Here is a 17,636-nt window from a genome sequence, read left to right as displayed (position 1 = left end):
ATTAGTGGTCATTGAGCTGGAATTTTTTACTTTCCATTCAAAGTTTAGGTGGATAATTTTACACAATACAAAAACAACACCATTTCTAATAATAAACAGCAGCAGATGAATGTGTCTAAACTATCATTTTACACTTGGCAGAACAGTATTACTCTGTGTAAGAACATATCATGCCGTTTATTTCACAAAGGAAGTTCATAACTTTGCAATGGACCATGACCATGACAGAGTTTTCAATGTGTTTTTCCTTCATATCTTATGTAATCTCTGTTCCTAAACTTGCTTATCTGTAAAAATGGGCTCAATATGAGCACCTATTTCCAAGGTCTATTCTGTGGATTAAGGGTGTATGCATAAATATTAAAACAGTAATTAACATATAAATGTATGATGATTGTTATCTGGTATATCTGCATACCATATAATGTGCAAAAACAACTTGCAGTCAATAACATTAACCACAGGCACATTCTATTCAGCTATTAAAATGAATTAAGATGAAAATGGTGCCTGGAGGGGGGAGGGAGTTAAAATGGTGAAGAAGTAGGGGAACCGGGATTTTCCTTATTCCTCATTCACAGCTATATTGTGGTCAGATCACTTGGAACACTGAGGAAATCGATCTGTGGAGTGGCAGAAGGATCTCTGAAGTTAGAAGGAGACAGCTTGGCAGGACCGAGGTGCGAGTATGTGAATTGGGGGAGATAAAATGGCATAGGCACGGAGGGGAGGGAACCCTTTCTGTGGAGAGAAAAAGGGAGAGAAAGAAATAGGGGTTGTGGAAGTGTAGCATCGAGTTAGCACAAGAGGAAAACCTCTCTGAGCAACAGACTGGGGAACAAGAAATACAGAGAGTACCAGTTTCTTGTTTACAGCCTTAGGAAGTGTGCAACTTTCTCTGGAGCAACCCGGGAGCCATGGCATGGACTCCTGGGGAGGACAGAGTCGGCTGGAGTGTATAGAGCAATGTAGCCATCTCAGGGGCAAACCTGAAGAGAACAGTCCCCTTCCCGGACTACTTTGGGAAGAGGGTTTATTGCCTCTCCAAGGACAAAAGACCCTGTAGGTGCCAACCAAAGGCCTTTTATCAGCAGGGCAGGCTGGCACTACTCCAGAACAGGGGAAAATAGCTGCATCGAGCTGGGTCCTTTAAGACTTCAGGTTTTGAATCCCAGCCAAGTGCCTAGAAGGTTCTGGAGAACTGTGGAGCAGGGCAAACTGACTGCCCTTGCTATTCGGTGAGGGCTGCCTGAATAGTGAGGGTTGAAACACCCCATCTGGGGAGGAGAGATTAGGGTGATGCCATGTTTTCCCCCAATACCAACATGGTGGGGCTTGAGAGAGGAGCACAGCAGCTTCCAGTGGAGGTGGGACAAGTTTACACCAAACCGTTCCCCTTTGTGCCTGGCAACTGCTTACTTACTAGAGCAAAACTGACAAAACCAACAGAGCCCCCTCTCCTCCAGACCAGCACAGCCACGACTCCTGGGCACTAACAGACACTTTTTTCTCTTTTATTATTATTTCCTCCATCTTCTTTTTTTTTTTTTTTTGGAATCAGGCTCATAGTCTCTGATATAATATATATAAATCTTTATTCTTTTTCCACCTTTTCTTTTTCTTCTTCTTTATTTTCCTTTCTCTGTCTCTCCATTTAGCTTTATAGTTTTTTGAGTCTCTGGTTTTCTGTTCTCACTTTCATTTTTCTCTATTTATGGGATAAGGCTCCCCCCCCTTTCCTTTTTTTTCCCAGGGTTACTACAACAAATGAATCACAGCACACCTGGTTGAAGGCCCAAACACTCCACCACTACAAGCAAGGAGGAGCTCTGCAGAGGACTGACCAGTGGGATAGAGCAGCCAAAATGCAAAACCACAATTAACACAACATACACCAAAAACACTTCTGGAAGTGCCAGGCCCTGGACAGTGTATGACCCCTTTTTAATATAGTAGTACTTTCAGGTGCAGGAAACATAACAAGCCTTTAAAACATTCAAAAGAGAGAAACTTAGCCAAAATGACAAAATGGAGGAATTTTCCCCAAAAGAAAGTTTAAGAAAAAATCATAGCCAAAGAATTGCTCAAAACAGATATAAACAAAATATCTAGGGGCGCCTGGGTGGTTCAGTCGGCTGAGCATCCGACTTCAGCTCAGGTCATGATCTCGTAGTCCGTGAGTTTGAGTCCCGCATCGGGCTCTGTGCTGACAGATCAGAGCTTGGACCCTGCTTAGGATTCTGTGTCTCCCTCTCTCTGACCCTCCCCTACTCATGTTCTGTCTCTCTCTCCCTGTCAAAAATAAATAATAAAAAAAAACTTAAAAAAGAAATATATCTAAACAAGAATTTAGAATAACAGTCATAAGACTAATAGCTGGGCTTGAAAAAAGCATACAAGACACCAGAGAAACTTGCTGCAGAGATCAAAGACCTAAGAACTAATCAGGATAAATTAAAAAAATTCTATAACTGAGATTCAAAATAAACTAGATACAGTGACAACAAGGCTGGAGGAAGCAGAGGAGAGAATAGGTAAAACAGAAGATAAAATTATGGACAATAATAAAGCTGAAAAAAAAGGAAAGGAAATAACTACGATCATGAGGGGAGAATTAGAGACCTAAGTGATTCTATTAAATGAAATAATATCTGAATCATAGGAGCCCCAGAAGAAAAAAGAGTGAGATAAAGGGGCAGAAGGTATATTTGCAGAAATTATGGTGGAGAACTTCCCTAATCTGGGGAAGGAAACAGACATCCAAGTCCAAAAGGCACAGAGAAATCCCTTCAAAATCAACAAAAGCAGGTCAACAGCATGACATATCACAGTGAAACTGGCAAAATACAAATATAAAGAGAGAATTCTGAAACCAGCTAGGGATAAAATGTCCTTAACCTACAAGGGTAGACACATAAGGGTAGTAGCAGACCTGTTCACTGAAACTTGGCAGGCCAGAAGGGAGTGGCAGGGAATATTCAATGTCCTTAATCAGAAAAATATACAGCCAAGAATCCTTTATCCAGCAAGGCTGTCATTCAGAATAGAAGGAGAGATAAAGACTTTCCCAAACAAAAACTAAAGGAGTTTGTGACAACTAAACCAGCCCTGCAAGAGATCCTAAGGGGGACTCTGTAAATGGAACTACAAAGGGCCAGAGAACACCACCACAAACATGAAATCTACAGATAACACAGTGGCATTAAATTTGTATTTTTTAATAATCACACTGAATGTAAATGGACAAAATGCCCCAATCAAAAGACACAGGGTATCAGAATGGATTTAAAAAAACCCAAACAACAAGATTCATCTATATGCTGCCTGCATGAGGCTCATATTAGACCTGAGGACACTTGCAGGTTGAGAGTGAGGGGATGGAGAACCATCTATCATGAAAATGGACATGAGAAGAAAGCCAGAGTAGCCATACTTATATCAGAGAAACTAGATTTAAAAAAAAGACTGTAACAAGAGATGAAGAAGGGCATTATATCATAAATGAGAGGTCTATCCATCAAGAAGGGCTAACAGTGTAAATATTTATGGACCCAATGTGAAACACTCAAATATATAAATCAGTTAATCACCAACATAAACAAACTTATGCATAATAATACCATAATTGTAGGAGACTTTAATACTCCACCTACAACAATGGACAGGTCATCTAGGTGGAAAAATCAGTAAGCAAACAATGGCTCTGAATGACACATTGGACCAGATGGATTTAACAGATATATTCAGAACATTTCAACCTAAAGCAGCAGAATACACATTCTTCTCAAGTGCACATGAAACATTTTCCTAAATAGATCACATTTTGGGTCACATAGTAGCCCTCAACAGGTATGAAAATGATTGAGATCATACCACACTTATTTTCAGATCACAATGCTATGAAAGTTGACATCAACCACAAGAAAAAATTTGGAAGGCCCCCAAATACATGGAGGTTAAAGAACATCCTACTAAAGAATGAATGGGTTAACCAGAAAATTAAAGAAGAAATTACAAAATACATGGAAAAAATGAAAATGAAAACATGACAGTCTAAACACTTGGGATGCAGCAAAGGCAGTCCTAAGAGGAAAATACATTGAACTCAGACCTATCTCAAGAAGCAAGAAAGGTCCCAAATACACAACCTAACCTTACATCTCAAGGATCTAGAAAAGGAGCAGCAAATAAAACCGAAATCCAGCAGAAGGGGAAATAATAAGAGTAGAACAGAATTAATGATATAGAATCCCAAAAACAAAACCAGTAGAACACATCAATGAAAGTAAGAGCTGGTTAGTTTGAAAGAATAAACAAACTTGATAAATCCCTAGCCAGACTTTTCAAAAGAAAAGAAAAAGGACCCAAATAGATAAAATCACAAATGAAAGAGGAGAGATCACAATCAAACATCACAGAGATACAAACAATTAAAAGAGAATAGTATGAAAAATTATACGCCAACAAACTGGACAATCTGGAAGAAATGGACAAATTCCTAGACATTAACACATTATCAGTCTCATACAGGAAGAAATAGAAAATTTGAACATACCCAAGCCAGCAAAGAAATTGAATTACTTATCAAAAATCTCCCAACAAATAAGAGTCCTGAGCCAGACGCCTTCCCAGGGGAATTCTATGAGACATTTAAAGCAGAGTTAATACCTATTCTCCTCAAAGTGTTCCAAAAAATAAAAATGGAAAGAAAGCTTCCAAACTCATTCTATGAAGTCAGCATTACCTTGATTCCAAAACCAGACAAAGACCCCACTAAAAAGGAGAATTACAGGCCAATATCCCTGATGAACATGGATGCAAAAGTTCTCAACAAGATACTATCAAAGCAAATTCAACAGTACGTTAAAATAATTATTCATTACGATCAAATGGGATTCATTCCTGGGTTGTATGGCTAGTTCAAAATTTGCAAATCAATCAATATGATATGCCACATTAATAGAAAAAGGGATAAGAACCATATGATCCTTTCAATAGATGCAGAAAAAGCATTTGACAAAATACAGCAGCCTTTCTTGTTAAAAAAAAACCCTCAATAAAGTAGGGATAGAAGGAATATACTTCATCATCATAGAAGCCATATACAAAAGGCCCATAGCTAATATCATCCTCAATGGGGAAAAACTGAGAGATTTCCCCCTGAGGTCAGGAACATGACACGGATGTCCACTCTCACCAATGTTGTTCAACATAGTGTTGGAAGTCCTAGCTTCAGCAATCAGACAACAACAACAAAAAAATAAAAGGCACCCAAATTGGCGAAGTAGAAGTCAAAGTTTCACTCTTCACAGATGACACAATACTCAATGTAGAAAACCTGAAAGACTCCACTAAAAAACTTCTAGAGCCTATACATGAATTCAGCAATGTCACAGGATATAAAATCGATGTACAGAAATTGGTTGCATTTCTATACACCAATAATGAAGCAACAAAAAGAGATATCAAGGAACTTATCCCATTTACAATTGCACCAAAAACCATAGAATACCTGGGAATAAACCTTACCAAATAGGTAAAAGATCTGTACATGAAAACTATAGAAAACTTATGAATGATATTGAAGATGACACGAAGAAATGGAAAAACATTCTATGCTCATGGATTGAAAGAACAAAAATTATTAAAGTCTCGATACTACCCAAAGCAATCTACACAATAAATGCAATCTCTATCAAAATAACACCAGCATTCTTCACAGAGCTAGAACAAACAACCCACAAATTTGTATGGAACCAAATAGCCAAAGTAATGTTGAAAAACAAAAACAAAAAACTAAAGCTGGAGGCATCACAATCCCAGATTTTAACCTGTATTACAAAGCTGTAACCATCAAGACAGTATGGTACTGGCACAAAAACAGACACATAGATGAATGGAACAGAATTGAGAACCCAGAAATGGACCTGAAAATATATGGCCAACTAATCTTTGACAAAGCAGGAAAGTGTATACAGTGAAAAAAAGTCTCCTTAGCAAATGGTGCTGGGAGAACTGGACAGCAACATGCAGATGAATGAAACTGGACCACTTTCTTACACTATAGACAACAATAAACTCAAAATATATGAAAGACCTAAATGTGAGATAGGAAACCATCAAAATCCTACAGGAGAAAACAGGCAGCAACCTCTTTGACCTAGGCCGCAGCAACTTCTTACTTGACATGGCTCCAGAGGCAAGAGAAATAAAAGCAAAAATAAACTATTGGGACCTCATCAAGATAAAAAGCTTCTGCACAGCAAAGGAAACAATCAACAAAACCAAAAGACAACTGATGGAATGGGAGAAGATATTTTCAAATTACATATTGGATAAAGGGTTGGTCTCCAAAATATATAAAGAACTTACCAAACTCAACATCCAAAAAATAAATAATCCAGTAAAGAAATGGGGAAAAGACATGAATAGACACTTTTCCAAAGAAGACATCCAGATGGCTAACAGACACATGAAAAGATGCTCAATATCACTCATCATCAGGGAAGTACAAATCAAAACCACAATGAGATACCACCTCTCACCTGTCAGAATGGCTAAAATTAACAACTCAGGCAACAACAGATGTTGGCGAGGATGTGCAGAGATGTTGGGAATGCAAGCTGGTATAGCCACCCTGGAAAACAGTGTGGTTGTTCCTCAAAAAATTAAAAATAGAATTATCCTACAACTCAGCAATTGCACTACTAGGAATTTATCGAAAGGATACAAAAACGTTGATTCAAAAGGGCACATGCACCCCAATGTTTATAGCAGCACTATCAACAATAGCCAACAATTTGGAAAGAGCCCAAATGTCCATCAACTGATGAATGGATTAAAATGTGATGTGTGTACACACACACACACACACACACACACACACACACACACTGGATTACTACTTGGTAATAAAAAAGAATGCAATCTTGCCGTTTGCAATGACACAGATGGAACTGGAGGGTATTATGCCAAGTTAAATAAGTTAGAGAATGACAGATATCATATGATTTCACTCATATGTGTAATTTGAGAAATTCAACAGATGAACACAGGGAAAGGGAAGGAAAAAATAAGATAAAAACAGAGAGGGAGACAAACCATAAGAGACTCTTAAATATAGAGAACAAACTGAGTGTTGCTGGCGGAGGGGTGGGTGGGAGGGTAGGTTAAATGGGTGATGGGCATTAAGAAGGGCACTTTTCAGGATGAACACTGGGTTTCATATGTAAGAAATGAATCACTGGTTTCTACTCCTGAAGCCACAACTACACTGTATACTAACTAACTTGAATATACTTAAAAAATTGTGCTTGGAAGAAAACTACTTTCCTCATAAGCATTTATATAAGTACTTCAAGTTCAAATTTATTAAATTCCTAGAGTTTGTACCTTGGAAGCTAAACACTTTGTTTTTTAAGTTTGTATGCAGTGACTTCTGGCATTGGCAAAAATTTTGCTCAATAGTCTGTGGAAATGTGTTCATATTATTAAGTAAGTACAATAATGATTTGTCTTTTCCATTTTTAAAAAATGTTTATTTATTGGGGTGCCTGGGTGGCTCAGTCAATTAAGCATCCAACTTCAGCTCAGGTCATAATCTCAAGGTTCCTGAGTTCGAACCCCACGTGGGATTCTGTGATGACAGTTCAGAGCCTGGAGCCCGATTAGGATTCTATGTCTCCTTCTCTCTCTGCCCCTCCCCCACTTGCACTCGCTCTCTCTCTCTAATATAAATAAAACATTAAAAATAAAAATATTTATTTATTTTGAGAGAGAGAGAGAGCATGAACAGGGGAGGGCCCATGAAAGAGCGAGAAAATCTCAAGCAGGGTCCACACTCAGAGCAAAGCCTGATGTGGGGATCGATCTCTGAGAGATCATGTTCTGAGCTGAAATCAAGAGTTGGACACTTAACTGTCTGAGCCTCCCAGGCGCCCCTGTCTTTGAAATGTCTAATGTCTAATGTCTTTGAAATGGATAATGAGAGCCAGGATTGGATCCTGTCTTTTTTTTTTTTTTTGTAAGTTTATTTTTGAGAGAGAGAGAGCAGGGGAGGGGCAGAGAGATATGGAGACAGAGGATCTGAAGCAGGCTCTGCACTGATAGCAGAAACTCTGGTGAGGGGCTCAAACTCATGAACCATTATATCGTGACCTGTGCTGAAGTTGGATGCTCAACTGACTGAGCCACCCAGGTGCCCCTGTGATTTTAAAGTATTATTGATTGGTGGGGTTCCAGAGTGGTTCAGTCAGCTGTGTCCAACTCTTAATAGCGGCTGAGTCCTGATTCCAGTGCTGTGGGATTGAGCCCTGCATCAGGCTCTGAGCTGGGCCTGGGAGTCTGCTTGAGATTCTCTCTCTCCCTCTGCCACTCTCCCCCTCTTGTGTTCTCTCTCTCTCTCTCTCTCTCTCTCTCTCTCTCTCTTCTCTCTCTCAAATTAAAAAAGTAAAGGGGCGGGGCGCCTGGGTGGCGCAGTCGGTTAAAGCGTCCGACTTCAGCCAGGTCACGATCTCGCGGTCCGTGAGTTCGAGCCCCGCGTCAGGCTCTGGGCTGATGGCTCGGAGCCTGGAGCCTGTTTCCGATTCTGTGTCTCCCTCTCTCTCTGCCCCTCCCCTGTTCATGCTCTGTCTCTCTCTGTCCCAAAAATAAATAAACGTTGAAAAAAAATTAAAAAAAAAAAAAAAAAAAAGTAAAGGGGCGCCTGGGTGGCTCAGTTGGTTGAGTGTCTGACTTCAGCTCAGGTCATGATTTCATGGTTCGCAGGTTGGAGCCTGGAGCCTGCTTCAGGTTCTGTGTCTCCCTCTCTCTCTCCCCCTCCCCTGCTTGTACTCTGTCTCTCTTTCTCTCTCTCTCTCTCTCTCTCAAAAACAAATAAACATTAAGAAACTTTTTTTTAAATACAAAAAATTTTAAAATAAAAAATAAAGTATTATTGATTGGGAAACATCAGTAAGGTGTTAAAGCTGTTGGAGTCAGAAGTATCTGGGTACATTATCATAATCCTAATCAGAATAAGATCATTACCAATCACTCACAATGTGCCAGACACTGTTAGAAACACTTAACACACACCACCCATTTTAATCCTTACAACAATCTAGGGGGGATGCATTTTTATTGTTCCTAACTGACAAATGAGGAAATTTAGGATCCCAGGTTAACTAACTTGTCCAGGAACAACAGTGAGTTAATAGGAAAACCAGAATTAAAATCTAAGAATTCTGACCCCAGACCCAACCCTACTAGCAATGAGATCTCAAGAGTCACAAAAATTTCTCTGAGCATTAATTTCCACATCTTTAAAATGGGAATAAATGGGGGCACCTGGGTGGCTCAGTTGGTTGAGCATCCGACTTTGGCTCAGGTCATGATCTCCCGGCTTGTGGGTTCACGCCCGGTGTCGGGCTCTGTGCTGGCAGCTCAGAGCCTGGAGCCTGCTTCAGATTCTGTCTCCCTCGCTCTCTGCCCCTCCCCCGCTCGTGCTCGTGCTCTCTCTCTTTCTCTCTCTCTCAAAAATAAATAAACATAAAAAAAATTAAATGGTAACAAATGTAGTCTCTCTGATATCAGGAGATTATGAGAATTGTTGCAGTAAAATTGTCTACTTCTTGTTCCAGTATTTGGTCATCTGTAGAATTTTTCGGGAATAAGTGTGTTGGATGGGGTAATCAAGAGACCACTAGCTGACAGATGAGCTGGTCCTGGTAAATCAGAGGCTCTTCACCCCCACCCCGTCCTTGGAAAATATGTTTTGCCTACCATTCCCAAAGCTGGAGGCATTTCCAAGACTGCAGTCTTAGAAGGATGTCTGGGTGGCTCAGTTGGTTAAGCTTCGGACTTCGTCTCACGTCCTGATCTTGCGGTTCGAAAGTTCAAGCCCCTTGTCAGGCTCTGTGCTGACAACTTAGAGCCTGAAGCCCACTTCGGATTCTGGGTCTCCCTCTCTCTCTGTCCCTCCCCTGCTCTCTCTCTCTCTCTCTCTCTCTCTCTCTCTCTCTCAAAAAGATAAACATTTTTTTAAAAAAGAATGCAGCCTTAGAGAGCAATGTGTTGTTGAGACCAACTGGCCAGTATATGTGACTGAACCCAGTTCAGGCTTCTATATAAACTACTAAGATTCCTGTGGGCAGCTGAGGAGATATACTCATCTTGCAGCTGCCCAAGATCAGCCTCATAAGTAAGTTCCCTTGCTTATTAAGACTGCCACTTACCAATCTGGAGTGGTCTTCCTCATTCTTCTGTCTTGTGAGTCAACAAAGTAAGATGACAAAGTTAAAGCTTTTGAAATGTATTCCCAAAAATGTTTCCTTTAGTTCTAAAGATTTTTAGTGGAATGCCCAATAGGTTTTTGTTCTGATTCCTAAATTTAATTTTTTTTTCCTTTTACTCCAGTTTAGTACAGATGATGATTCCCATTGTGTTCCTTTGAGAGCCACCAAAGGGTTGACTATACACATTGTTATCAGCAGACATTGCAGCAACACCTAAGGAGGAGGTGACATATTTTTCAAGGAGTAAGGACACTTGGTGGTAGAGGTTCTGGGAAGATGGTGGCAGCGGTGGCTATGTAGTTTTTCAATCTCTCCAAACACATAAAAACAGAGCAACTGGAGAGAAAAGCAAAATGAACAGATAATATTTTCAAAAAATATAGGTTACAAGACATCCCTTAAAAACCCCAAACTTCAAGTAGATGAGGACAAATCACCACCTACATATTACCTACATGGTACCAGTGTCTGTGCAGGAGGAAAAAAAAAGTGATGGCACAGCCTCTAAATAACTTGATAATAGAACCACAAACTAGCCAACTCACCAGAAAGAGCAGCATAAACTCACAGGGTTTTTGCCCTTTTTATATCAAGCAAGTGCAAGGGGCCCAGCTCAAGAGGCACTAAAGGTGCTAGAAGCATCATAGCCTTTGTGAACCCTCAAAACTGACACCTCAGGGCTCTCTTGATAGGATGCCACAATTATGAGAAATTGCTGGAGGTGGAATTATCATTCAACAGGAAATGAACAAGAGAGGCTAAGGAAATTAGACTGTGCTGTACACAGATGTCCATACTTGTTGCTATTTTGAGCACTTGGAATGTGGCTGGTCCGAACATAGATATACTGTAAGTGTAAATTACATATCAGCCTTTGAAGATTAAGTTAAAAAAATCTCAATTTTTACATGTTGAAATTATTGAGATTTTTTAGAAAAAAAATAGATATTGGATAGATAGAATTAAATAAATTATTAAAGTTAAGGTCATGTATTTCTTTATACATTTTTTAATTTAGCTAGTAGAAAATGGTAAGTTACATGTGTGGCTAGCATTCTATTTCTACTGGACATAACTCCCTATTACTGAAGTTTGATATGCCTTTTAGCCATCTGAAATGGAAAAGTCGATTAGGTAGCTGTATATACATGACTGGAGTACAAGGGAATGGGTGGGAATAGATATACAATATTTTGATTCACCAGCTTAAAACAATATTTAAAGAATGAGACTAGATGGGATCCCCTAGGAAGTAGATGTATACAGGGGAAAAGGCAAAAAACTGAGGCCCTGGGCATTCTAATACTTAGAGGTGTGGAAAATGAGAAAAATATAGGAGAATGTGGGGTGAACACAAAGAGAACAGTCTTTAAAGACCAAGTAAGAGGGGCGCCTGGGTGGCGCAGTCGGTTAAGCGTCCGACTTCAGCCAGGTCACGATCTCGCGGTCCGTGAGTTCGAGCCCCGCGTCAGGCTCTGGGCTGATGGCTCGGAGCCTGGAGCCTGTTTCCGATTCTGTGTCTCCCTCTCTCTCTGACCCTCCCCCGTTCATGCTCTGTCTCTCTCTGTCCCAAAAATAAATAAACGTTGAAAAAAAAATTTAAAGACTAAGTAAGAACATGTATCAAGGAAGTGATCAAAGGTGTCAAATTGCTGCCAAAAGGTCAAGTAATATGAAATCTTAAGAATTATCCTTCACAGGGGCACCTGGTGGCTCAGTCGGTTAAGCGTCTGACTCTTGATTTTGGTTCAGGTCATGATCTTGTGGTTTGTGAGTTCAAGCCCCATGCTGGGCTCCGCATTGAGAGTGAGGAGTCTTCTTGGGATTCTCTCTCTTCCTCTCTCTCTCAAAATAAACAAACTTAAAAAAACACTAACATTAAAAAAAGAATCATCCTTTATATTCTGTAACACAGAGGTCTACTCTGTGATGGCATTTGGTACTTTCAGAAAGAGGGAGTATTAGAAGGACCAAAGGTCAAGAGAAGGATGAAGAGCCTGTGGTCAATAGGAGCTATATACATTTTAGTGTGGTGGGCTTAAACTAAGGACACTGGATTAAGGTCCACTCCCAAGCAGATCAAATGCCCAGGAGATCCACCAAACACTAGTATGCAGTAGGGTAGTGGCACCTCTGATTCAGCTCACTGAATGCTGGCTCACTGTAGGAAGGAACCAGACCTAGGACCTGAACTAATGTTTCCCCCAACATCTTAGATAAATAGGGGGTGTTTTGTGGTCAGAGCCACCTCCAGGGACAAGGTGTGGGTTCCTAGATATATATCCCTTGATGTCTCTAAATCTCTGGGGCTGGGCTAGAGAGGAAATTATACACACAGGCCAGTCACTAACATTTGTAGTGTGTCTGGGGCAAAAGTACAAATTAAGGTCTTTGGCCCATGTCCTTGATCTCTTCCCATTGCCAGCTATGTCCTACACCAAGAGGTATCTTACAATTAACCTTGAGAATACCTCAGCCTACACCATCAAGCTTTGTATACCCTTTTATTTTTACAAACAGTGGCCTCTTGGTAACCTTTTGGGCCTAAGAGTATGTATATCACAGACTCAGACCTCCCTCCCTTAGGGCCCTACAGAATCTGAAGCAGCCTTGGGGAATGAGGGAACCTAAAGCATTTTCTACAATAATTTCAGGGTGTTGGGACCTGATGGGCACATCCCATCATCTCTGTGGACTCCTAGCTCTATGGTCTGAATACAGCATGAAAAAGGCCTAGGCAAGAACCTCTAAAATGTGGGTCCCAGGAAGACAGCCCTTCTTGGCCAGGTCTATACCATTGGCCATGTAGAAGAAAAGCAAAGAGAGGAGAAATATGGTAACGTAGGGAGATGGAGTTCATTTGCTGGTTTTATTTTTTTTTCACTTCATTCCTTTAATGTGTTCTCCCATTGATTCCACAACTTCTTGAAAAACAACTGAGTTTCGCTATAGAACTAGCAATATGATAGAGGTATGAAACATAGCACATAAAAGATCATATCACTTATTCCAAAAACTATATACCCTGTTCACAGAATGGTGGTGCATGTCCATCCAGTTATTTCCAAATATGTCTACACACAAACATACACACACCCTCTTATACCTGCTAACAAATTTACTCATTTTTTTAAATGAGATTATCCATTAACACACTTTTTAACTAACCAGTTTCACATCATTAACTTTGAATCACCCTCTGAGACCTTCCCCTTCCCCACACAGACCTCAGGAGTCCCCTTTCCCAACACACGAATTCTTTCTTCTTCTAGAAACTGAGACCTTCCCCCCTTGGTGCTCCTGACTCCTGCTTTTCTCCTCCTTCCTGAGGCTTCCTTCCAACACTCCCTACTCCCATCTTTGGAGGAATATTTCCCCCAATACACACACACACGTACACACACACATACACACACAACCACATAATCACATCCTGTCTCCTTCCTGACTTTGGATATCTCCATCACCCCTCCTTGGGTTGAATCCTACTCCCTTTTCTTGTCCAAGTTTGCAAATCACCTATGCTAAGTGGGTATATAGCATATAAATGGGAATTTCCTGGATAAAATTCCATTTTAGATAGTAGTAATAAATAATTGCTAGGATAGTATTTTATTTCCTTTCACTTCCAAAGAGTTTTGCTAGCATGCTAACAAATTTCTTTAATCCTCTAAATCAACAAGGAATAACAGTTATTTGGACAAAAAAAACACATCTTAAAAATGAAGTCAAACATTTTTATTGTATTCATTCAAAAATGTCATTCTATAAAGGGAACTTGGAAAAGGGCAATCTCAACTCAGGGGCAAAGGCAGGCCTTTATGAGGAAAAAGCAGGCCTGAAATCAAGGGCCAAAAGCAGATAAATGCTAGGTAGTGCAGTTATGGGAAGGAGAGGCTTCAAAACTACTCAGCAAACAGCAACAAAATTTCTCATAATGTTGGTTAATAGCTAGAACACTCATAAACCTCAAAGGAAACTGCAGAGCAGGCACTCCCTTCAGGTCAGTGGGTGCATGCTAATTCCTTTTGTGGTTTTAGGAATATACTCATGGTAGCTCACACCCCAGGGGGTGTAGTGGGAGAAGGCAAACTCCCTTCAAACTCTGGCAGTAAGGCACGCCTGAGGCTTGCAGGACTAGGAGTGGAGATGGAGCCCAAGCCACAAAACTTTGGGGAAGAGGGACACTGGTCAGAAAAATCATTGGAGGAGGAGGAGGAAGAAGAGGAATAAGAAGAGGTGGAGGAAGAAGGGGAAGAGAAGAAGGAGAAGAGGGAGGAGAAGGAGAAGGTGGAGGTGGAGCAGCAGCTCTGGCCAGGAGACCCGGAGGAGGGGAAGGAGGAAGAGGAGGAGCCCTCATCACTCGGCCCAGAGAAAGGGAAGAGCCTACCAGGAGGTGAGGGAGAGGAGGCCCGCATACGGACTGCATGCCAACGGGGCTGGGTATCAAGGCTTGGAACCTCAGGATTAGGAGAGCTTGAGTTGCTCACAAATTCTTGTGAGGCCAACCCAGGAGAAGGACTCAGGCCGGTAGGCACAGGCAGAGAGGGACGGTTTCTAGGGTATGACGTCTGGGTGGGGTGGCTCCGGAGGACGTAGCCTGGAGGTGTACAGCCATTGTGGAGGGCAGGGCCTACCGGGTTGGCTCTGCTTCGGAGGGCAGGGCCTGACCCGGACGCAGGGCTGCGGAGAGCAGGGCCTGGCCGAGATGCACGGCCACGGGAAGCAGGGGTTGGGGCAGGGCCCCGCGCGGAGACACGGCGGCTGTGAGCAGGAACCTGCGCGGACGCGCGGCGACTGTGAGCAGGAACCCGTGCGGACGCGCGGCGGCGGGGAGCCGGCCCGGTCGCGGGCGCGCGGCGGCGGGGAGCCGGCCCGGTCGCGGGCGCGCGGTGCCTTGGGGCAGCAGGGCCTGGCTCTGATGCACGGCGGCGGAAAGCAGGACCTGAAGTGGATGAATGAGATGCACGGCGCCCTGGGGCAACCGGGCCTGGCTCAGATGCACGGCGGCAGAAAGCAGGACCTGACGTGGATGAATGACGACGCGGGAGAGCGCGGCCTGGCACAGAAGCACCACCTCGAAGGGCAGGGCCTGGGGCAGATGAAAGGCTGCAAAAAGCAGCGCCCAACCCAGAAGCATGGTTGCGGAAGGCGGGGTCTGGCGGTGGGGCATCACCATTGAAGACTGCAGGGCCAGGCCTGGCTGCTTGACTGCGGAGAGCTGGACCTGCTGCTCTGGCCTGACTCCGGAGGGCAGGACCCGGCCGGGATTCGTGACCCCACGAAGAAACCCGAGAACGGCGGCGACCGCTAGGCTGAGACCCTGGAGAAAATGGAGACAAGGATACTGGGCACTGAGGCTTGGGAAGCCCAGGAAACAGCGCCGCCGCGGAGGCTTCTGAGCCTGGGCAGCCTCTTCCCAGCCGGGCTGCTCCCTCCCACAGCAGTTCACTGGGCTCGCGGTCTGGGTCGGGGCCCGCCGGCCTGGCCAGAGCCCCACGTGGCTCGCCCCATGGTGGCCACGCCACACGCATATGAGGTCTGGAGACCCTGGCCCGAGGACCCTGGCCCGTCTGGGGCACCACACGCCTCAACTCTGTGTGGGGACCGTGGCTGCCCTAAAGGTCGGCATGCTCCCTCATGGCTCGCGGGGGGCAGCCCCAGATCCTCTCTGGTGCTCAAAATGGCGCCCAAGGCAGCCAGGAACACCGTGTGGGGCGCCACCACCCAATGGAGACAGGTCACTGGAGACTGAGGGGGCCGAGGCACTGGGACTGGGGTTGCCGGTCCCGCGGGCATCACCAGGGGCAGGGGTGATCTCGTTCTTGGGCCCTGCGGTCATCTCACCCTGCTGTTGCTTCTGTGCCTTCTCCTTGGACGATGGGGTGACCATCATGCCAGATTCTCTCTCAGAGACACAAGATCGTTGTCCTAAGACACCATCTAGCTACAGCGCCAGCTGAAGGAGTGAGGACGGTAGGCGGGCCCGGGTAGGAGCTCTGCTTCTGATTGGTCGGTTGTTGTCACGTGGCTCTCGTCTTAGGGGAGTGGGCCAACCTGGCTCCATCTGGCGCCAAACCTGACGGTGTGCTCCACCGTTCTGGGGTCCGTTGCTGCCGGGACCTGATGTGAATTCCCCATACATACCTGGGCCCCTATGCGCTCGCGCGTGCGTGTGTGTATATGTATGTGTGGGTGTGCATTTTGAATAAGGGTACTCAGATGGCGATGTTCTCTGTATAAACACTTGGAGTCACCCCCAAATCAGTGTAGGTTGTCAGGACCACTCTGATGGTGAAACTTTAAAACAATGGCTTGAAAGAAACACCGCACTGGCCAACAGGAGATACACCTGAGCCAGGCATCCTCCTGGACTCTGTGAGGACACTGGGCCCATGTGTGACTCCAGAGGCAACAGTCCTGGAACTGCTCCTGGCAACTGAATGACCCTTCACTAGAATCTTGAAAGCAGCATGAAATCAAGAAAAAGGATGGGGCTCATGGTGTCTTAGCTCAGGATGTTCAGCACTTCTGCCATGCCAGAGGGGTATTTTGAAGTAACATGCTTCCCCCTGCCTTATCTCCTGAGGCATGGGCTGGAGTTGCCCAGGATTAAGGATAACACTGTCCTTAAATATACATCATTTTTTTTGGGCTGCATAGTAATCCACTGATGAATGTACATTAATTTATTAATTTATTTGACCCAGTCTACTTTCTTGGCTACAGTTCTCTATTATGCAGCAATGCACAGACTTAAAGTTTAATATTTAGACAGTAATTTTTACTTATTTTTTTAAAGTTTATTTATTTTGAGAGAGAGAGAAAGAGAGTGTGAGTGAGCAGGAGGGGAGCAGAGAGAGAGGAGAGAGAGAGAGAGAGAGAGAGAGAGAGAGAGACCCAAGCAGGCCCCATGCTGGCAGTGCAGAGTCTGAGGTGAGGCTCAGTGCCAGGAATGGTGGGATCATGACCTGAGCTGAAATCACGAATCAGATGCTTAACCAACCGAGCCACCCAGGTGCCCTTGGAGACTAATTTTTATTCATTATTACAAAAGCCATTATTACTGCATTCTCCGAACCCCAAACAGAAAAGCAAATAGAACCTAAACTAGGAAAACTAGAACCTAAATATTGAAAATATTTTTAGGAAAATGACCATTCTTAAATAGTTCATAGTTCTTTTATTTCATAAAATGGAATTATTTATGCATACATATTATTTTTTAACCTGCCCTTTGGGTCTAGAAAACAATTTACATATCAATAAATAGGTTTCCACAAGGCAAGTGTAACTACAAAATGTTCCTTTTATGGAGGAAGCTTATATTTTCAAACATTGCTATATTGATCAACATTTAAT

At 43.1% G+C, this 17,636-nt stretch overlaps 1 protein-coding gene across 1 annotated transcript; it reads right to left on the bottom strand.

Annotated features, from left to right (window-relative positions):
* Positions 1–14,332: 14,332 nt before the first annotated feature.
* On the bottom strand, positions 14,333–16,123 carry LOC115506771 (EZH inhibitory protein). Its single transcript, XM_030304798.1, has 3 exons — positions 16,002–16,123; positions 14,630–15,870; positions 14,333–14,521 (listed from the first exon to the last, which is right to left on the bottom strand). Exons 1-3 carry the CDS (start codon positions 16,114–16,116, stop codon positions 14,333–14,335), a joined length of 1,545 nt encoding a protein of 514 aa, XP_030160658.1. The 5' UTR covers positions 16,117–16,123.
* Positions 16,124–17,636: the final 1,513 nt, after the last annotated feature.

Source organism: Lynx canadensis, chromosome X (assembly GCF_007474595.2).
Source record: "Lynx canadensis isolate LIC74 chromosome X, mLynCan4.pri.v2, whole genome shotgun sequence".
Taxonomy (NCBI): Eukaryota; Metazoa; Chordata; class Mammalia; order Carnivora; family Felidae; genus Lynx; species Lynx canadensis.
Note: the sequence above shows the minus strand (reverse complement) of the source record. Positions and strands in the feature narration are given on the sequence as shown.

What these genes read in the sequence shown, in the direction of transcription:
- LOC115506771 (XM_030304798.1), bottom strand. Translation starts at nt 16,116, where the DNA reads ATGACCGCAGGGCCCAAGAACGAGATCACCCCTGCCCCTGGTGATGCC. An exon ending in CAGTGACCTGTCTCCATTGG is followed by an intron (nt 15,871 to 16,001) that starts GTGGTGGCGCCC and finishes GTCCCCACACAG; the next exon opens with AGTTGAGGCGTGTGGTGCCC. An exon ending in TCTCTGGGCCGAGTGATGAG is followed by an intron (nt 14,522 to 14,629) that starts GGCTCCTCCTCT and finishes TCTTCCCCTTCT; the next exon opens with TCCTCCACCTCTTCTTATTC.